Source organism: Heterodontus francisci, chromosome 15 (assembly GCF_036365525.1).
Source record: "Heterodontus francisci isolate sHetFra1 chromosome 15, sHetFra1.hap1, whole genome shotgun sequence".
In the NCBI taxonomy this organism is placed as follows: domain Eukaryota; kingdom Metazoa; phylum Chordata; class Chondrichthyes; order Heterodontiformes; family Heterodontidae; genus Heterodontus; species Heterodontus francisci.
This window is the reverse complement of record NC_090385.1, coordinates 38,689,750-38,712,496: the sequence shown is the minus strand read 5'-3', so window position 1 is coordinate 38,712,496 and position 22,747 is coordinate 38,689,750. Positions and strand designations below refer to the sequence as shown.

Below are 22,747 nucleotides of genomic sequence, written 5' to 3'. Positions count from 1 at the left end.
TGTGATAGTTAGAATTTTCTTTATTAAATAATGTTACTTTGATCTGTATGGGTCATAAATCCGGTAAGGACGGTGTCTTGTGCCAGTGATTTTGGATTCGCTGGTCAGTTTTACGTCAATTCAAAGCAAACTGCTTATGTTGACAAAATTAGAACAGTCCTCGAAATGTCGGAATAAGTGGTAGAACTGTAATTAACTGGGTGGAATAAATCACACAACTGCTTTGCACAATCACAAAGGAAGTGACTTGAAATGCCTAAAGTAGCTCGATTAGCCTGGAGAGATGCTTCGATCTTGTCAAAAAACATTGTCAACTTCTCTGAAATCAGACCTGACAGAAAAATCCAGAAATGTTCATTGTAATTGGATTCAGTGTAGGGAATTAGAAGGGTCAGCTTCCTCTGCAGAAGGGTTAAACTATAGCCTTCACAGGATTACATGATAAATGCAGATGTGGGAGAACATCCGACCATCTTAATGTGTCCATCACAAAGATCCAGCTGCCAATCACCCCTTCATGGTATATCATTTTTTATATATGTTTTCAGAATTTTCATCACCACTCTTCTACCTATAAGTCCATCCCATTAGTGATCACTCTTCATGTAAAAAAGAACTTACTGATATTGGTCCTAAATTTGCCTTTTACTAGTTTGAACCTGCATTCCTTTATCCTTCACTCGCAATTTAATTTGAATTATCCTTTCAGATTTACTGCTTCCATAATGTTTGAAATCTTATATATCTCTATAATGTCACCTTTCTGTCACTTTCTCTCAAGATTGAAAACCATAAGTTTCTACAGTTTTTCCTCATAACTCAAACCTCTCTCGCCAGGGATCAGCTTCATGGTTCTTCTCTAAACTGTTTACGGTTTCAATGCATCCTTTATATATGGCGGCTGGAACTGGATACAGTACTGATGTACGGTCTAACCAAAAGCACAGCACAATTTCAGCATGATCTCCTCCGACTGTGCTCCATAGTTTTGGCTATATAATTCAGCATTCCATTTTTTTGTTGATTATTGCTCTGCAGTGGTTAGACATATTGAGTACCAAGTCCACTAAGATCCTAGATTTCCTTCAACTTCATCCTTAGGCATTTTGACACCATTAATATAGTATGTATGTCACCCATTTTTTTTTCTATGTGAAATACCTGGCTGTATTGCTCTGTCCATTTATATCATATCCAACTCATTATTGTATTTCTCAAGCTGCCTACTGAGAATCATCTGTTCCTCCTAGTTTAATATTATCTTCAAATTTCACAAATTTTCACTGAGTTTCTAAATCCAGGTTGGTCCAAAAACTTGTCACAAATTCCACCTTACGCAGCTAAACCTACTTCACAGGTCCTAAACCAGACATTTCTCCTAAATCACAATACTCCTAAAATTTGAACACTGATAATAAATCTTCTCCATAGTCATAACTGTACTGAATTGACTATGTCAGAAAAGTCTAATAGAGGTTGCTGAATAATGGAGAAGGAATGAGGCAAACAGTATGGAGGCAGACACAGTAACGGTACGCATGTGGCTGGATGTGAGGTCAACTCAAAATTCATGTATATGATGATGTACTGAACCTCAGTTGAACTTTGAGAATTACACCAATTCTGCAAGGGTTGAGTGCTGGAATCTGAGGACAGAAGGGCATCCTGCTACACGAGCTTTGATCATGTCCTCATAGCAGTCAGAGGTCAGAAAGAAAAAGTCTGGCTTCAGCCCAGATCCTGGCCTACTGCAGAGTTAAGTTGGTGTGGGTTTTTTTTGTAATCAATATAATTTCATTAAAGAGTACCCCCCCCACCACCACCCCAGAAATTGAGGCAGGTAATACAGTAATTATTATAATTTGTACCTGTTCCATCATCACTCGAACTAAAGCCACAGATCAGACTGATATGTCGTACCCATCTGTTCATTTCGTCCTCAGTTTTAGCCACCAAGTAGAATGTGCGAGCTGGAGTCTTAACGTCAAAAACATAATTGTTCTGGAATTCCTTTTTACTCAGCTTTAACCCAGCTTCAACGTTCTCACATTCAGTGAGGTTTATCATGCGGAGCGGTTTCTTGGAGTGGTGGTTTTTGTAGTATTCAAGGACATCTGGATTGCCACTCAATCGACCACTACGCAGCACAAACCAACGCTTCCTCCAGGCCTGGAAAAACAGAGAATAGTCAGATGTAAACATCACTGCGAGTGCAGAGATTTTGCAAAAATGTTTTCTCCCCTCTTGAAGGGGTTACATCTCACTGGAAAACACTTCCTGTACCTCATCCTGGTGGTAATTCTTCATTTGTGAACCTAAACGTTGACTGTCTGTATGTATATTGATTATGTTGAGAGTGGGAGAAACCAGAGTCCAGTCTTGTTATTGTTAGGCAAGGGCATTAAGGGTTACAGAAGCAAGGCAAGTAGATGGAGTTAAGGTATCAATCAGCATGATCTAACTGAAAGGTGGAATAGGCTCATGGGGCTGAATGGCCTACTCCAGTTCCAATGCTCCTTGTCCTCATATGATATCCACTCACATATACTCTTTTGCAGGTATCAATGGATACCAACCAGTAGTGAGAGTCCTGGCTGAATTATCATCTCTCTAGTCTAAGGCCAATACTTGTGCTCCTGTCACAACAGTAGAGATGAGCTAAATCACCATAGACTGGGTTGGCATAAAAATTTATCATGACATAATATGGCGAATAAGTATAGGTTCTAGGCTACAGCCACCAGCAACAGGGGACAGTAGCATAGTGGTTATGTTACTGGACTGTTAATCCAGAGGCTTGGATGAATGATCCAGCGACATGAATTCAAATCCCACATGGCAGCTGTGGAATTCAAATTCAATTAATTAAATACATCTTGAATAATAAGATAAGCAGTTCCGAAGAAGGGTCACTGACCTGAAACGTTAACTCTGCTTCTCTTTTCACAGATGCTGCCAGACCTGCTGAGTGGTTCCAGCATTTCTTGTTTTTATTTCAGATTTCCAGCATCTGCAGTATTTTGCTTTTATTGAATAATAAGATAGTGGCTATGAAACGATAGGAGCCATAAAAACCCATCAGATTCACCAATGTTCTTTAGGGAAGGAAATCTGCCAACCTTACCTAGTCTGGCTTATATGTGATATCAGACCCACAGCAATTAGGTTGACTCAGGGCAATTAGAGATGGGCAATAAATGCTGGCCTTGCCAATGACACCTATATCCCATGAATGAATAAGAAAGCAACATATAGGAATCCTATGCACATCCAAAGGATATCATGTAGAATGTCTCTAAATATGGGATAAATTTGTAGTTCAATGTGTCCTTATTTACAAACATTCTACTCAAAAGACACTGAGGCTGTTATGGAGAGATGATAGGGATGGCTCCCCCTTTTCCACTTCTCGACTAATTGAAGACAGCATGTTTTAAAAAAAAGTGTTTTAACCTTTAATTCTTAACTCTCAAGAACAGACAAATGACAGATTTTCTCGTAAATTTTAAAAGATAAATGTTTATTATTCAATACCCAAAATATACTCAACTGCACACACTCTCACACTCATACAGATACGCACACACTCAAGAAGAGATAGAGATTATAAAGTAACATATGTTTAGGTCTTATGAATTTTTAAGAGTTCTCTGCTGCACTTGCTTTTCCCTGACTTGAAACAGTGCAGGCCTGTAATCTTTTCCTTGTTCACTGAAGAAAAAAACTTGAGAGGTTTAGGATGATGAATGCACTATTGCAGATTTCTCTTGTTATATTCCAAAGTCGTGGCAAAACTCATATGATTTCTCAGGTGGGGAGTTCAAGGCCAACTCCAGTCTCTGCCTACATGTAGCGTAAAAGCTGGTGGTATTCGTTAGGGTCTTTTCTCTTCAATGGCACAGATATTTCTTTCTCTGTCTTTTTTCTGCCCAGAATATATCTTTATTAAAACTCCACTTCAGAAAACCTAGTTTCTGTCATGTGACCAGAGCTTTTCTTCCATTGAATTCATAAATAGTTTCCGACCATTAGGCCATTGTCAGCCAATGGAGTTTGAGTGACACTCAAATCACAGACCATCTTGATAAAGTAGACCTTTTCGCGCCCATTCTCTGGAATTCAAACTTAGAGTCAAAAGGTCTGCCACGGCTGTCATCGACGGCCTGCCCACCCAGAGGCCAATTGAGGCCCTTAATTGGCCTATCGAGGGACAATTAAGGGCCTCTTCCCACCGCCGCTGGGAACTTACCGGGGGGGGAGAGGGGGCGGGGTCTCCACCGCACAGGAAAAATGCCTTTTAAACAAGGCACTCTCCCTGTAGGCTTGGGGGGTGTTCCCTCCTTCGTGGACAATTTGTGGCCAACAGAGGACCCCCACTGGGAACAACTTTACCTTCTGGGACCCCTCAACACCCTGGACTGAAAGACCAAACCCCACATCCCCCTTGGCGGGGCTTTCTACACTGGCCCCTGCAACCCCGCCTCACCTACCTCTGTTCCGGGGTCCCACTGCTGGGGCTGGGTCCGAGGCCCCTGCAGTACCAGCAGTGGCTACCACTCCCGGTGGCACTGCCAATACTGCTGAGCTGCCGGCCCTCTGATTGGCCGGTTGCTCTTGGAGGTGGGATCCCGATCCCTTTAAAGACTTTAAAGGGACAGTGATTCTGCTTCCATAACTTTGACTCAAAAGGACTGGAGGATCGCTCCCGGAGGGGCATGAAAAGGCAGAGGCGGGGCCTCCCCACCTTTTCGGCCCAGTGCCGGGAGCCCCACCTCCAGCACAAAATCCAACCTTTTGGGTGAGAACTGAACTACCTTTATGTTGTGATGTATCCTGTGATTGAATAACTTTGCAAGATTCATTGCCTAAGTTCACATGGAAAGAACAGTCACTTGAGCAAAATACTGGAGAGTTGGTAGCATCATGGGAATGTACCCCAGTCATCTCATTCATGTAAATTGGGGGAATTAGCTGCTGCAACTGTGAACCCATACCCCAGCATGATTCAGGATCTTCAAGAGAGGGGGAATGGAGAAAAATTGCCCGAAGATTTTTAAAGAATGATTTGCATAATGGAAATAAATAGTTCCCCCTTTTACAAGAGTTGGAAAATATCAGTTCAAAATACCTTTAATTACAGAAGTATTGTAAATGGGAAGACATCAGCACTATATATAATTATAATAAATCTTTTCTTCAATAAATGAAAGACTAGCACAGTATTCTTTTGTAAGTACTGTCACATGGTTTTGGATGCAACACATGTGGTAAAAGTGGTTTAACACACACAGCACAATTTCCTTTCATTTGAATCTCTCAGCTCTGGGTGCCTAAAGGAGAAGTTGCACTGCAATTATGCAAATTGGGTATAAATTTCTCATTAATATGATGTACACTTCATTACTGGATAGATTTTCTTCAGAAACACAATCATACCACTACAAAGTGGATACAGACTAGGAAAGCCATTGGGCCCAACATTGCTCATTCATCTAGTAAGAAATATCTACAGTTCCCTATCACATTACCCAACTGTCTGTTAAAGGCACTTTTACTCTGTTGCTGTTTTAGTTCAGAATCCAGGAAACTGGTGCCCATCTGCCAGCTTTCAGCCTTTACGCTGCTAAATCTTATCTTTGTAAATCTTATCTTTGTGACAGACTCAAAGATCTTTGAAAAATTCAGTGTATGAGTTTACTGTTGACAGAAGGAAGCTAAGACACTGAGCAAAACAGCGAGAGAGAAAAAAAACAATGTAACTGCTGGGAGTCAGCTAGTGGATAATGGTCCACCAGAATCCAAGCTAAGATAGAACTAGTGCAAAAGTGGCTTCAAATGGTCCCAAGGTTTTTGCCTTCACTACACTATCTGGGAATCTATTCCACATATTGACCACTCTCGGTGTGAAAAACTTTCTAACATCATAGGTAGTAGTAGTAAAGACATAACACCAAAACAATAGCAAGGCATGAAAAAGGTGATGTTATAGTAGAGAATAACTGATTGACAAAAATCGTTAATAAATATTCTGTCTTTGTATTTACAGAGAGATGTGAGAACCCTCTGGCCTTAACATTGGATTTAACAGCTTCAAACCTTAATTACAATTCTCATTTTCTCACTGACAGTAGGTGCTGGCAATGTGGGATGGGTGTGTTGGGAGTTTCCAGAGATGGGGGATAGAGTGGATTGGTATTGGGTAGGCACACCCACCTCCCTGCCCCTCAGAACATTTCTGGTGGAGTGATCAGCACCCTTTGAGTCGACCAGTTTCTTGCATCAGGTTGTTTTCCCTCCCCCTTTCCCTTGTTGTGTTCCTTTTTAAATGCTCTGCATCTATAATATCTTCCAGTCCCAAGGAAGAGTTTTAAGACCTAAAAAGGAACAGTAGCATAGTGATAATGTTATAAAAGCAAAATACTGCGGATGCTGGAAATCTGAAATAGAAACAAGAAATGCTGGAAATACTCTGCAGGTCTGGCAGCATCTGTGGAGAGAGAAGCAGAGTTAACGTTTCAGGTCAGTGACCCTTCTTCAGAACTAGCAAATATTAGAAATGTAAAAGGTTATAAGCAAGTAAAGCGGGGGTGGGGCAAGAGATAACAAAGGAGAAGGTGTAAATAGAACAAGGTCACAGAATAGCTGACCAGAAGGTCGTGGAGCAAAGGCAAACAATATGTTAATGGTGTGTTGAAAGACAAAGCATTAGTACAGATCGGGTGTTAATGGACTGAAAATTGAACAGCCGCAAATACAAACATGCAAAAAAACAGTGGGTAAGCAAACTGAACAAACTAAGATGAAATAAAATAAACACAAAAAATATATATATATTAAAAAAAGGACAAAGAAAAAAAGGAAAAAATAACTGAAAATAAAAGTAAAATGGGGGGCCCGTCATGCTCTGAAATTATTGAACTCAATGTTCAGTCCGGCAGGCTGTAGTGTGCCTAATCGGTAAACGAGATGCTATTCCAGATGCTGCAGTGTTCCAGTGAACATCAACGCAAGCTCGAGGAACGGCATCTCATTTACCGATTAGGCACACTACAGCCTGCCGGACTGAACATTGAGTTCAATAATTTCAGAGCATGACGGGCCCCCCATTTTACTTTTATTTTCAGTTATTTTTTTATTTTTTTCTTTGTCGTTTTTTTATATATATATTTTGTGTTTATTTTATTTTATTTCATCTTAGTTTGTTCAGTTTGCTTACCCATTGTTTTTTTTCATGTTTGTATTTGCGGCTGTTCAATATCAGTCCATTAACACCCTATCTGTACTAATGCTTTGTCTTTCAAAACATCATTAACATATTGTTTGCCTTTGCTCCATGACCTTCTGGTCAGCTATTCTGTGACCTTGTCCTGTTTACACCTTCTCCTTTGTTATCTCTTGCCCCACTCCCTCTTTACTTGCTTATAACCTTTTACATTTCTAATATTTGCTAGTTCTGAAGAAGGGTCACTGACCTGAAACGTTAACTCTGCTTCTCTCTCCACAGATGCTGCCAGACCTGTATAGTGATAATGTTACTGGACTTGTAATCCAGAAACCTGGACGAATGCCACCACAGCAGCTGAGGGAAGTTAAAATCAATTAATTAAATAAATCTGGAACAAAAAGATAGTCTCAGTAATGATGATCATGAAGCTACCAGATTGTGGAAAAAGAACCCATCTGGCTCACTAATGTCCTTTAGGGAAGGAAATCTTCTGTACTTAATTAGTCTGGCCTACATGTGACTCCAGATCCTTAACTGGCCTCTGAAATGGCCCAGCAAGCCATTCAGTTGTATCAAACTGCCATAGAAAAGTTTAATAAGAATAAGACCGCATGAATCACCCAGCACTGACCGAGACGCTGAATACGACAATGACACATTCAGCCAGTCGACCCTGCAAAGTTTCCCTCACTAACATCTGAAGACTTGTGCCAAAATTGGGAGAGCTGTCCTATAGACTAGCCAAGTGACAGCCTGACATAGTCATACTCACGGAATCATAGCCAATGTCCCCAACTCATCTATCACTCACTTGTCCCATCAGAGGTGGCAACACAGAGATATACAGTCGGGAGGGAGGTGACCCTACTCCATGAAGTCTCATGGCATCAGGTCAAACATGAGCAAAGAAATCTCCTGCTCATTATCACCTACTGCCCTCCCTCAGCTGTTAAATCAGTACTCCTCCATGTTGAGCACCACTTGGAAGAAACACTGAGGGTGGCAAGGACGCAATATGTGTGGGGAACTGCAATGTTCATCACCAAGAGTGGCTCAGGAGCACCACTACTGGCCGAGACTTGAAGGATATATCTGCCAGACTGGGCCTGCGGCAGGTGCTGAGAGAACCACCAAGAGGGAAAAACCAACTTAATCTCGCCCTCACCAATCTACCTGTTGCAGATGCATCAATCCATGACAGTATTGGTAGGAGTGACCACTGCACTATCCTTGTGGAAAAGAAGTCTTCACACTTAGGATACGCTCCCTTCATGTTGTGTGTACCAACCACTGTGCTAAATGGGATAGATTCAGAACAGATCTAGCAACTCCAAGCCGGGGATCCATGAAGCGCTGTGGGTCATCAGGAGCAGCAGAATTATATTCCACCACAATCTGTATCCTCATGGCCCAGCATATCCCTCACTCTACCATTACCATCAAGCCAATGGACCAATCCTGGGCCATAGAAACATAGAAAATAGGAGCAGGAGTAGGCCATTTGGCCCTTCGGGCCTGCTCCGCCATTCAAAAAAGATCATGGCTGATCATCTAATTCCCACTTTCTCCCCATATCCGTTGATCCCTTTGGCATTAAGAAATGCATCTATCCCCTTCTTGAATATATTTAATGACTTGGCCTCCACTGCCTTCTGCAGTAGAGAATTCCATAGGCTCACCACCCTCTGCTTGAAGAAATTTCTCCTCATCTTGGTTCTAAATGGGCATACCCCATTTCCTGAGACTGTGACCCCGGTTCTGGATTCCCCAGCCATCGGGAACATCCTCCCTGCATCTGGCCTGTCTAGTCCTGTTAGAATTTTATAGGTTTCTATGAGAACCCCTCTCATTCTTCTAAACTCTAATGAATATAGACCTAGTCGACCCAATCTCTCCTCATATGTCAATCCTGCCATCCCAGGAATCAGCCTAGTAAACCTTCTTTGCACTCCTTCCATGACAAGAACATCCTTCCTCAGATAAGGAGACCGAAACTGCACACAATACCTCAGATGTGGTCTCACCAAGGCCTTGTATAACTGCAGTAAGACATCCTTGCTCCTGTATTCAAATCCTCTTGCAATGAAGGCCAACATACCATTCGCCTTCCTAATTGCTTGCTGCACCTGAATGAGGAGTCAATGAAGGGAAAATGAGGAGTGTAGAAGAACATGTCAGGAGCAGCACCAGGTGTACCTACAAATCAGGTGCTAAGCTGGTGAAGCTACAATACAGGACTACATGCAAGCTAAACAATGGCGGCAGCATGCTATAGATAGAGGTAAGCAATCCCATAATCAATGTATCGGATCAAAGTTTTCAGTCCTGTCACATCCAATCATGGTGGTGGACAATTAAACCAACAGGAGTAGCAGGCTCAACAAACACCCCCATCCGCAATGATCATGGAGCCTAGCACATCAGTGCAAAAGACAAGACTGAAGCACTTGCAACCATCTTCAGCCAGAAATGCCAGTGGATTATCCATCTCGGCCCCCTCCTGAGGTCCCCAGCATCACAAATGCCAGTCTTCAGCCAATTAAATTCACTCCATCTGATATCAAGAAATAACTGAGCACTCTGGATAGAGCAAAGGCGATGGACCCAGACAACATCCCAGCACTAGTACTGAAGACTTGTGCTCTAGGACTAACCGAGCCCCTAGCTAAGCAGTTCCAGTATAGCAAAACATTATTATCTACCCAGTAATGTGAAAAATTGCCCAGGAATGTCCTATCCACAAAAAGCAGGACACATCCAATCTGGCCAGTTACCGCCCCATCAGTTTACTCTCAATCATCAGCCATGTGATGGAAGATGTCATTTACAGTGCTATCAAGCAGCTGTTACTCAGCAATAACCTGCTCACCATTGCTCAGTTTGGGTTCTGCCAGGGTCACTCAGCTCCAGACTTCATCACAGCCTTGGTTCAAACATGGACAAAAGAGCTGAATTCCAGAGGTGAGGTGAACATGGCTGCTCTTGACATCAAGGCAGCATTTGACTGAGTGTGGCATCAAGAAGCCCTAGCAAAATTAAAGTCAATGGGAATTAGGAGGAAAGCTCTCCGCTGGTTGGAGTCATTCCTAGTACAAAGGAAGATGACCGTGGTTGTTGGAGGTCAATCATCTCAGTCCCAGGACATCGCTGCAGGAGTTCCTCAGGACAGTGTCCTAGGCCCAACCATCTTCAGCTGCTTCATCAATGACCTTCCTTTCATCATAAGGTCAGAAGTGGGGATGTTCACTGATGATGGCATGGTGTTCAGTTGCATTTGCAACTCTTCACATAATGAAGCAGTCCATGCCTGCATGCAGCAAGACCTGGACAACATTCAGGCTTGGGCTGATAAGTGGTAAGTAACATTCGCGCCATAAAAGTGCCTGGCAATGACCATCACCAACAAGAGAGAGCCAAACCAAATCCCTTGGCATTCAATGCCATTGCCATCATCGAATCCCCCACCATCAACATGCTGGGTCTCACCACTGACCAGAGACTTAACTTAACTGACCACAGCCATATTAATACTGTGGCTAAAAGAGCAGGTCAGAAACTGGGAATTCAGTGGTGAGTAACTCACCTCATGACTCCCCACAGCCTGTCCACCATTTACAAGGCACAAGTCAGGAGTGTGATGGAATACTCTCCACTTGCCTGGATGGATGCAGTTCCAACAACACTCAAGAAGCTCGACACCATTCAGGACAAAGCTGCCGGCTTGATTGGCACCCCATCTGCTGCCTTAAACATTCACTCCCTCCACCACAGTGCAGCGTGGTTTCAGTGTGTACCAGCTACAAGATGCACTGCAGCAACTCGCCAAGGCTCCTTCAATAGCTCCTTCCAAACCTGCCACCTCTAACATCCAGAAGAACAAGGGCAGCAAGTTCCCCTCCAAGTGACTTGGAACTATATCACCATACCTTTACAGTCGCTGAATCAAAATCCTGGAACTCCCTTTCTAATAGCACTGTTGGTGTATTTACACCACACAGACTGAAGCGGTTCAAGAAGGGCAATTCTTCTCAAGGGCAATTAGGGATAGGCAATAAATGCTGGCCTTTCAGCAATGCCCACATCCTATGAATTAATTTTTAAAAGTTTGAATGATCTTTGTTTTTCCACAGATGCTGCCTGACCAACTGAGTATTTCCAATTTATTGCATTTTGTTTTCAGATTTCCAGCATTTTCAATATTTTAGTTTTTGCATATGCACAACGTGCAGGTGGTTTGAGAAAAAAAGGTTACATTATTTTCAAGTGAACTACTGTAACACACAATATACTTTTAACAAGCGATACTTTATAAAGCCCTTAAATGGGATGAATACATATCTGAATCATTTCTCTGATTAGATAACAGCAGCCTTGTCATGTATACTGTTTTGCTCTGACTGGGTACATGGGGAAAAATATCAATCAAAAATCGATCTTGAAGGCTTGAACACACTTTGAACCATTGCAGGGTTCCTCTCCATATCCTATGAATTTAATACTATCTGTATTTGTATTATGCTGGCATTCATTTTTAAAAATAGCTTGTCAGTGTCCTGTACATATTCCCACATAGCTGTAATGATACTTATATTAGTCAGTTCTGAGTAACTACTAATCAATTATTCATCAAGCATGACATTAGCCTGATATTGCCACATCATTTCTCTGCCACTGTGTTTATTTGCAGTACTTTACATGGCATAAGGGATACAAATGTCCTAATGTAAATAATAAAGGGCTTACTATTGTTTCTATAAAATTGTAAGCCTTATCATTAAAAATGTGTTTCCTCATTTTTACACTTTCCAACGTCATTGTGTTCCAGACCCACACATTTAAATTGAAAGAAGTTGTGACAAATTGGAACCAGAAAATTGTGTAGTGGGCCTTGAAGGTTTGTCACAGTAGGAGGAAGAAGGCAGCTGTTACGTTGCCTGCAAAATCTACTTTTTAAAAAATTGATGCAAATGTCGAGGTCTGTGCATCGCCATACTCTGAGAGAAACATCATAAGCCCCTCTGCGAATAACCCGTGGGGGTTCCAGCCACAACCCTTTGAACACTGGATGGCAGGGCCTAACACGGGGCCCTAGCTTTCAGAGTTCAAACAGAACAAATGGCAGGCAACATGGTGGAGAGTGTGTTTTCCATATCTTAATATGATTTGTATGGATGGATGCTACAATGTGTGTCATTGAACATATTTCCAATTTGCCCACTGCAGATCTAGTACAAAAGCAAGTGGAAGGGATTTGGAAGTCCTGGGCAATGTGTCAAGAACATGTAGCTACCACTCAGTATTGTATTAGACTAGTGGGTTTCAGGTTCTACTTCTATGCTGTGCTGAGTTAGTTGATTTTAGCTGGAATATTACACTTGGTCTCAGGACTCTGTGGTATGGAAAGGGAATTATCAGCTAAGGTTCCAGTTCCTGATTGCTAACCAATTGGAAAATGCACATGTTTGGATGTCAGGTGACCACAGAATCAAACTCAATTGTGCTGGTGTCTAAAGTCAAATGTTCTGCTAACACTCACTTGATAAACTTAAGGTTTTAAGGCAAGGTTTTGAAGGGCCACTGGCATTCACAGAATCTCAGATACCCCAGCAAATGTCAGCACCTTCAGTATTGGAAGAGAAAGAAATCAGCAAAAACAACAATTTCTTTACACTTTTGCATTTTGCTGACCTAGAATGCTATGCAAGACTGTTATACAGACACACCACATTTAAAGTCAAGCTGGTAAAAATTGGTATGCAGACAGAGTGTACCAGAATCAGGAGGCCCAAGGCTTGCCATAAATTGGATCTCATGCCTTGTTTCAACAATTTGGGCGAGCTGTCAATGTCTGTTGTGCCTTCTGAGGCTGCTCATCCATTTCAAGGGGATGAATTTTGGACACTTGCATTACCAATAAAGCAATCCTCAGGCAAGTCCTGAGAGATAGGGGAAGAACAATGGAAGGGGTGGCGTGGCCTATCATAGGCCAGCAGTGACTCTCAGGAGTGCTGTGAACCTGGGAAAGTACTCCTGCTTCTAGTGACTCCACATCAAAATTTAAAATGTTTTTAATTTACCTTTTTTTGTGCGGTGGGGGGGCACTAGTTAGCCACAGCAACTGCTGACAAATCTGAGTGGAGCAGGCCTGGGCTCGCACCTTTCCCCCTCAGCACCGTTCAAATTAGGAGAAGGATGCTTAAAAAAAAGGTGTTAGGTCCCTCATTTACATATGTAAACGTCCTAGTGCTTGTTTCAGGCAGTCATCAGGGGTACCTGAAAAATAAATGGAATTGGATATATTTCAGGGCTTTTGGAGCCCAATAATTACCACACAATTGATGCATTTTGGCTGGGTTCTATTTGTGAAAAACAGGTGCAACTCAGTCCAATCCATCCCCCCACCATGTGTTTAAAAACGTGCAGCTAACAGTTTTGAGATAAAATTATGGCATATTTTTAGTGTCCCATTGGTCACATTTATTATTTACCGTGCAGTTTATCTGGGATTGATGCCAGAAGCCTGCAAGGGTCCCATGGGATTGTAAATGGGATTCTGTATTATATAGGTTTGTAACAAATGTAATACAGCTCCATCTATGAATACTTCAAATAAGAGATCTGTGACCTTTCCTAAATTGTGAAATGTTTATGTTGGTTGTGGGGAAAGGAGGTGGTGCCTGATTTCACTAAAGATGTTTAAAATATAACTAACGCAAATATGACTAAAGCCACAAGTCTATATTTAATGTGTGTGTGCTGGCAATGCATATACATGTACAGTACAATTCATATCAAAGTGAAGAGATTAGGTATAATTATACCAGCCTTTGATTTTTTGTTCAGATATCTATGCAGCTTAATACAAAAATATTAATATGCACTTTATTAAATACTAATTTTAAAAAAATGTTTCCCCAATTTTCTCCACCCACTCAAAGACTAATGTGCCAATACAGTTTCATCAATGCTGGCAGTCATCTCATATCTCACCCAAGTGCAACTCTAGACAGTGAATGTCATCAGGCTATTTGACCTTGGAGCATAATACAGCTTAGGTGAATACTTTTCTTGACCTGGTGAGTGCAGGGAGATGAGTGGAGAGAGAAGGTGGACCCTGATAGTGATGATAAACATTAACCTTGGCGAATTTTTTTCCACTCCGTAGCCTAGGGTACCAAGATCAACTAATGAGGGATCAAACTAGGGACCTTCTGGTCTTTTTGGCTTTAACCACTTCACTGGTATGTGTAGATGGTGCCTAAAGCCCTATACTTTATCTCTATGTTCTGGGCTTACATTAAAGATAAAGTGAGAATAAAATGAATTATGTACAGTACAGTAATATGCGGGATTCATATTGCAATGCTCATGCATACCGGTACAATTCGGTTAGGTCAAAATGTAATGATTGTTATCAGTCTCACGATCTTTTTGTGATTCTGTCTACTTCCAGTAACAGCACTTACGAGCAGTGTCCTGTACGCATCTCATAAGACAGTCAGCAGCTTCTCTCGTTCCTGTTCTATTATTAACACAGTCAATGCTGATCCTTTGAGAATGAACTATTGTCAGGTGACAGAGTATAACTGCAACATTAAATATGACAAGTAAGCACTAAATACTTTTCATTACTAAAACAGTTCTCTTCCAAGAAATACAGCCTTTATCGGGTTTCAAGCTGCAATGAAACGAGGACACCACTCCATGCAAGTACCTGAGAAACCAGAAAAAAGAAGTTTCTTCCTACTTAACAATTTCCTATAACAGGAAGTTGATTGTATTTTCAAAAATAATATATAAAAAAGGAAGTTTAAAAAAAATTGCTGACCTTGAAGCATTTGACAGATCAGATGACACTGTTTGAACTTGTAACAAATCAAGAGTAACAGTGGTAAAAGATTGGAAAAGCAGTTACTGTGCCTTACAGTGTCAGAATGTAAGCAGACATTCAAGTTCTGTTTTCCAAGTTGTGTTTTTTATACTTACTCATTCTTTTACTTAAGATTTAGTGGAGTTCCCAATTTTCTATTTACCATTTTTTTGCATAATACTACAGTGTTGCTTTTCGAAAATTCCACTTTGGACGACTGAGTCGAGGCTCTCAGAAAGAAAACCTTTCACTTAAGCTTCTCACACCCTGCTTAGTAGCTTATTAAAATGGTATACTCTTGTTTGCCATATATATTAATGACTTGGATGAGAATGGAGGGGGCATGATTAGTAAGTTTGCAGATGACACCAAAATTGGTGGTTTAGTGGACAGTGAAGAAGGTTGTCTAAGGTTACAACAGGATATAGATCAACTGGGAAAGTGGGCAAGGGATTGGCAAATGGAATTTAATGCAGACAAGTGCGAAGTGATGCATTTTGGGAAGTTAAACCAGGACAAGACATAGACAGTGAATGACAGGGCCCTGAGGAATGTTGTTGAGCAGAGAGACCTTGGGGTGCAAGTAAATAGTTCCCTGAAAGTGGCAACACAGGTAGACAGGGTGGTGAAGAAGGCGTATGGCATGCTTGTCTTCATTGGCCGAGGCACTGAGTACAAGAGTTGGGACGTCATGTTACTGGTGTACATAACATTGGTTAGGCCGCATTTGGAGTACTGTGTGCAGTTCCGGTCGCCGCACTACAGGAAAGATGTGATTAAGCTAGAGAGGGTGCAGAAAAGATTCACAAGGATGTTGCCTGGTTTGGAGGGCTTGAGTTATAAAGAGAGATTGAATAGATTGGGTCTGTTTTCCCTGGAGCGAAGGAGGTTGAGAGGGGACATGATAGAGGTATATAAAATTATGAGAGGCATAGATAGGGTAGATAGCCAGAGTCTGTTTCCCATGGTAGGGGTGACTTAAACTAGAGGGCATAGATTTAAGGTGAGAGGGAGGAGGTTTAAAGGGGATCAAAGGGGTAAATTTTTCACACAAAGAATAGTGGGTATCTGGAATGAGCTGCCAGAGGAGGTGGTGGAGGCAGGAACAGTAGCAACATTTAAGAGGCATCTGGACAGGTGCTTGAATGAGCAAGGCGTAGAGGAATATGGAATTAATGCAGGCAGGTGGGATTAGTATAGATAGGCATTATGGTCGGCATGGACGCGGTGGGCCAAAGGACTTGTTTCTGTGCTGTATAACTCTATGACTCTATTATCCAAGTGATAGGATGCTGATTTGCATAAATTTATGAAGATCCCATTGCACCAGGCAGGAGCCTCAGCTGCCCAATAAAATAGCAGCATTAAAATTGCCACAGGATGGGAATCAATCGGTAAGTGGATGGTTTGCAGCAAGTGGAGGGAGTTCAAGTTCCCCCTTGAGAGAGGTTAGGAGAAATTTCTTTTGCACAGTTATTACAATATGGAATGCTTTGCCATTAGGAGTGGTTGACAGGGAGCCCACTGCATTGTTTAAGGGAAAAGATCAACATTTGTAACAGAGGGAAATTGAGGAGAGAGAGCAGAGCAGTAGGATTAGTTTTGAATTGCTTTAGAAACACTCAGCACAGACATAATGGACTGAATACCCTCCTCTGTGCTGCAAATCTGCTGAACCTCGGTGGTACAGCTTGAGGTTATTGCACACTACAACATGCGTCTGTTGACTGCATGTGGCAGTGCTACATCTGACCTTAGGTCGCGAGTGCAACACAATTGCAGCCTATAACTGCATAAAGACCTTTATACTTCCTGTTGGTTGTTGATAAGACTAAACAGACTGATGTGTGTTTCTTTTTAACCGCAACCTTTAGGGCATGGGCTAAGAACAAAAAAGTAAACTAAACAATCCAATAATTATAACCTCTCAACTATCATTAAAACGTTTTCAATCATAGTGAGGTGAAAGGACAATTTTTCTGCTCAGTAGTGACATGTTAAATACACTATTAAAGATTTCTTCTCTTTCGGCATTTCCAGTGAGATGTAAATGTGTTCTTCTAGGAAGTATTTACAATTTTGCTATTTGCTACAAATAGTAACAGAATGTTTTACAAAAACGTTTATGCTGTTGCTATGCATTGTGACCAGAAGAGTTCAGACTGAAGTGCATTGCTGAATCGTCAATTCTTCATGATGTATTAAGACTTAATTGTTAACTAATTCAAGGCTACCAGGATTTAAATGTCGGTCTCTACAGAGGGGTGGCAAGATCAGAAATCACTCGTAAGGTAGTAGGACAATTGAAGCTGTAACTCATTATCCTCACCTGCTACCTCCTAGTGTGGCAGAGAAGTGAGCAACCTTATTATACTCCTATTTCTCTGTTTTGTTTATCGTGCATTTAAATGGAAAGAGGATAGCCAGTTTACACCATTGGCAGCCAGAAAGGAAACAAAGAATTAGAGGGCAAAAAGAGCCTATTTTTCTCACTTTTTTATAAATTGATCCAGGAATCAAAATAAGAGGCTCACTGAAGACAATAAAATTGTAGTTCTTGGGATGTTCTAGAATTCTCCTGTCAGAGATACCAATGAAGAGAGGTTTATGACACCAAACATTAGTCATTAATAATAACAAAAAATTACAGCATCATTTGACAGAAGATGATAGATGGAAGGCGGGCTAATGCTATACTTGGTTACATTCTGTGGCACATGATGCTATAAGGCCAGTCAAGCCCTCACTTATTTGTATAGAGACTCACTAATTTGTATCTCAGTTGCAAAAATAAGCACAGCTGTGTGTGTTTAAATAGGTTTGAAATTTCTCACTTTTTATCATAAAATCACACTCCAAACATTTCCTGTGATTTGCCATATATCAATTTCCTCATCTCACTGGAGCAGTGTCAGAAGGTCACTGTTACCCAACTCCCCCAAGACTATAAACTATAGGTACATCACCCAGTCAGAGTTCATCAGTAGCACCAGCCATGCCCTGAGACGGTGGCAGGACTTTGGGTTTTGGGTCAGGACCCCGATGTCGGAGTCAAATGGGGATGACGACCCTGCGCTCTGTGGGGAACAGTTACCCGGCAGTCATTTTCCCTGAATTGGCCAATTAGTGGCCAGAAGGTGGGCTCACTCTCTAATTAAGGATGGCGAGTGGGCTCTTGAAGCTGGAGGGGCATTAGGAGGCCCTCCAGTACGGAAGAAGCAGCAGCCTGTCTATTCAGCAACCCTTCCACCATTGTGGAGGGGGAACCCCTCCAGAGGGCAGCCTGCAGCTGCAGCTGTCAGCAGGAAGGGCCACAAAGCCTACCTGGAGTGCTGGTTCCCCCAGGTGTGCTGCCAGGAGGCCACCCCCAGGCAGCTGGCCTAGTCCCTGATGCCTCTGGGGGCTCTGACACTAGGCGTTAATTGGCCTTTAATTCTTGTTAATTAGCCACCTGCTGCTTGCAGGCAGGTAGCCCTGCTACCTCCATCCCACCTCCGGAAAAATGGCCTGGGGATGGGATGGTGCTGGCACACTGGCACGTTGGACAGCAGCACTTATTTTTGCGCCTGCCCGCCTATTCACACGCCCTCCATTAGGGGCTAAAAATCCTGCCCCGGATGTCCATTCACAACTTTCAACCAAGGAATAAAGTGCACTATGAGACACCAAAAGAGAGCGAGGGAGAGCTTTACAAGTGCTTTTAAAAAAGTTCAATTAAAGCAGTTCTGTATTACAAGGCGAGTTGTGGGGTTGAAGCTTATTCCAAAAGCAGAGCCATTCAGAACCACAAACTAACCAAATGTCCATAGCTAAACAGATAAATAGAAATAGCAGATGTCACTTTGGGTCCTCATCCTCAACTTCAAGTTGTTCCACAGCCTTGTTCTATTCTACATCTGCAATCTTCTCCAGCCCTAAATCCAGAATACACACCTGACAGAACAATTTGGCCCAAAGCACCCTAAAAGCCTAAAATTAATAACCAGATACGTAGTTTAATGAAGGTGAGAATCCCTTTAAATAGCACTTGTGAAAGTTGCTTGCCAATTGGCCCACCATGAGTTGCTGGGGGGGGTTAAGGAAGTGACGTTTCAGGTGTGCATTGACAACAATTTAGCAAAAGGGTGCAGGAACTCGACTGTCATAGTTAAACGACACCTAAGCTTGTTGGAAGATGTTGGCGTGGACGCCTATTACGCGCCCTAAACAATATGGTGTTGTATGCACTCCTGACACAGAGGCCGAGATTTTATGTGGCCCCCTGAGGCGGGGTCGGAGGCGGGAAAGCACGGTGTATCGTGACGGATGGCGGGGAGCCCATCGCCTCCCTATCGCCAAGAAATCTTCCTGGGAGCGGGATAGGTCAACAATGGCCTTCCCGCCCATAGGCCAATTGAGGCCCTTAAGTGGCCTATTAACGCCTATTAAGGGCCTCTTCCCACCGCCACTTACCAGCGGTGGGGTGCCTCCGCCATGCAGGGAGGTTGCCTTGTAACACGATGTGCCCTCCCTGCGGGTTTGGAGGGGAGGTCCCTCCTCCATGGGGGATCTGTGACCCACAGAGGATCCCCCACTGGAAATCAGTGTACACCCCCAGGACCCACCTCCCCCTCGACTGCACGATCACCCCCCAGCCCCTCCTCACCGGGGCCTTCCGGACTGGCCCTGGCAACCCCGCCTCACTTACATGAGGCCCAGGGTTCTAGCACTGGGCCTGGGTCCGAGGCCTCTGCCATACCGGGAATGGTCACCGCTTCTGGTGGTGCTGCCAATACTGATGAGCTGCCAGTCCTCTGATTGGCCGTCAGCTTTTGTAGGCAGGATCCCTGTCTTTAAAAGAACAGGGATCCTGGGTCCTGAAATTTAGATTGAAAAAGATCGGAGGATTGCTCCGGGTTCGGGTGGCGGCGGAGGGCAGGGGGGGTGGGGGGGGGGGGGGGGGCTGGCAGCACGAAAAGGCAGAGGCGGGCTTTCCCCCATCTTTTTGGCCCAACACCAGAAGTCCCACCTCAAACACAAAATCCAGCCTGAAATATCATGCTGCTGACTCCAAGCTTGTGGCACCCACTTTGGACCCTAAAAGTATGCGAGATGCATCGCTATTTCTCCCCTTTATATTTCCAGTTTCTGCACAATATTCTCTACTAACTTCTGTCTGCTCTATGGATCCAAATACTGTTACTGGAATTTGTCTGCAGTTTTCCTCTGAAGATATATTGAAGATGATTATACAGGAGCTCCAGCTACCACTGCATTTCAATTTCTCCGATGGTTTGAGGATTTCTTGATTATTCTGCATGCCTGCAAATTGCCTGTGCACAATTTTTGGACTGGGTCAGTTCCAGTGAGAAGTAGTTGGTTTGGAAAATCTGATGTGAAAATGTCAATGATGCAGGAGATAAATTTGCTGAAATATCAGGGGGGTGATTTTAATCTGCCACCTCCCCCATTTACATTGGAAAAAAGGGACGGTCGATAGTTGAAAATTGAAAATAAAAATTGCCCCACAGACATCCGGAGCCCACCCGGTGCTATTTTCAGATGAACCTGCAAATAACTGGCCAGTGCTCCCACCCAAAAGAGGCGGAAGCCTTATTGCCTAAGCAGAGACTGCAGGGTCCATTGTTGGTTTTAAGATCCCATTTGCAATTTTCAGTACTGTCAAGAAAACCCTATAGGCCAAATGAGAAATATTGATTTCATTGGTTGGAAACTTACATTAGACTTTTAATGGAAAAAGTCCTGCAAGTTAACTTTTAAAGAACTAGCAACCAAGATGGCCACTGCAATTTGCATCAGAAATACCAGGAGACTGAACTGGAGACAAAAAGTCTAACAAGAAGCCCAGCCAGAACAATGCTTTGGCTAACTGAGTAGATTAGCCACATCACCCTCGTTAGCGGGTCATTCCAAACCATCTTGAGACATTCATAAATGGAGACATCCTTCTAGGGGGTAAACCTGACAACCCCCACCTGAGAAAGGTTTTGGGTTTTAGTCTTTGGACCTCATTAAAAACAAAGGGGTTTGAGAGAGCCATGTGACCGTCTGTCCATCTCGGAAGAAACAGGGAGTTGTTACACAGACAAAGAGTGGAACAGTCACTGAGTGGTCAGCAGGTGAGAGGCTGCAGGCCTCCCTTTCTCTATCTCTCTCTCTCCCCAGAAAACATCAAGTTTGAAAACTGTCTGCAACTGGAGGACCCTCCAAGTCTACAGACTGCTACAGCCAGCAACCAGGGGAAGAGAGCCAAATAAAATTCTGCCTTCAGGAAAACCCTGAGCAAAGCAAGCCAGCCAAAGAGCACTTTGGCCAATGAAGACTTCAATAATACAGCTTTAGCTGAGAACTACTGGATCATCCACTTCACAGACTATTTGAGTTCCATTTATCCTGGACTTCAATCCAACCACTGTTTTTCCCTCTGTAATCTATTTGTGTGTGTGTGATTTTCGTGTGAATGTGTGCATGAATGTGTAGTGTATGTTTTAGTATTTTCAAATCAGGGTTAGAGTGTTAAGCACAATAAACCTACCTCTTTCTTGTTTAAACTCAAAAAAACCTGTCCGATTGGTTCTTTCACAATCATAGTAAAGGTAAATAGGTAAAACACTCACAGAGGTGGTGAGCACAATCACTCTTTAAAAAGGAATAAACCTTGTTGTGGTCAAATAAGAGGAAGGGCGAGAGGGGAGCCTGAGACACCTTCCTCACCTGGCTGTAGCAGTACCAATGTGTACCAATGGGATATGGGAATAGGGCAGGAAAATGGAATTGAGGTAGAAGATCAGCCATGCTATTGAATTAAGGAGCAGGCTGGGGGGTGTCAGTGCATTTAGCCTACTTCTGTTTCAATTTCTTATGTACTTCCTCTCCTATAGGCACTGAGCCCTGCAGAGGCACAGTTTCATGAGCAGCAGCAATCCAGTGCTACCTCATCCAAGTGCTCCTCCTTTATGTATGAGCTTAGGCAGGCTTTCTATCATAGAGAGCATCACATCCAAGCTTGATCCTGTCTTGCTCTGATGCCCACTCATGCAATTGCCAGCAATAATCAATAATCATTTAAATTTAAACTGGAGCAGGAATCCACACCCACCCCCACCTTCCCCACTCTCCCTTCTTCTTAGCCGAGAGACACTGTGTCCAATTGTAGCACCTCCAACTGTTAGATTGGTTGAGAACAGCAAACCTGCGCAGAAGCCAAGGTACAGTTGTAAGTAATTTATTAACAGCAATACTACTTATTTGAATGATAGCAAAACTAAGACAAGAAGAGTGCTCTGCAAAGATTTGGGACTGTCCCGGTGACCTTGAACTCAAGTTGGATTTTCTTTTAGATGATGTATTACTCCTCCTATGAGGTGTTAGCCACTGGTGGGTTTATAAAGGTTTGAAAAGAATTATGAAAAATAAAGATAATGCAAATTAATAAAGGGAGAAATGATTGAGTATCTGAAGAGAATAGGTCTAAAGTATCATCCTAGTTTCACAAGGGAGGTGAAATAATTTGATCCTCAGCACACTATAAGGGGGTAGTTGCACTAGGATCGTCTTTGCAAAGTTACAAAAATGGCAGTAAAACACAGAAATTGATGGTCTAATTGTGTAGTACAATAAAGCAGTGTAGTAAGTGTCTCTGTTCAGGAGTT

General features: G+C 42.7%; 1 protein-coding gene across 2 annotated transcripts in view; it reads right to left on the bottom strand.

Annotated features, from left to right (window-relative positions):
• Positions 1–22,747, bottom strand: part of gab3 (GRB2 associated binding protein 3) — a 140,378-nt gene that overhangs the window by 54,898 nt on the left and 62,733 nt on the right. For both annotated transcript variants that reach the window (XM_068047394.1, XM_068047395.1), the window contains exon 2: positions 1,869–2,169. In XM_068047394.1, the coding sequence (XP_067903495.1) occupies positions 1,869–2,169 (301 nt within the window). The remainder of the gene's footprint in view (positions 1–1,868; positions 2,170–22,747) is intronic.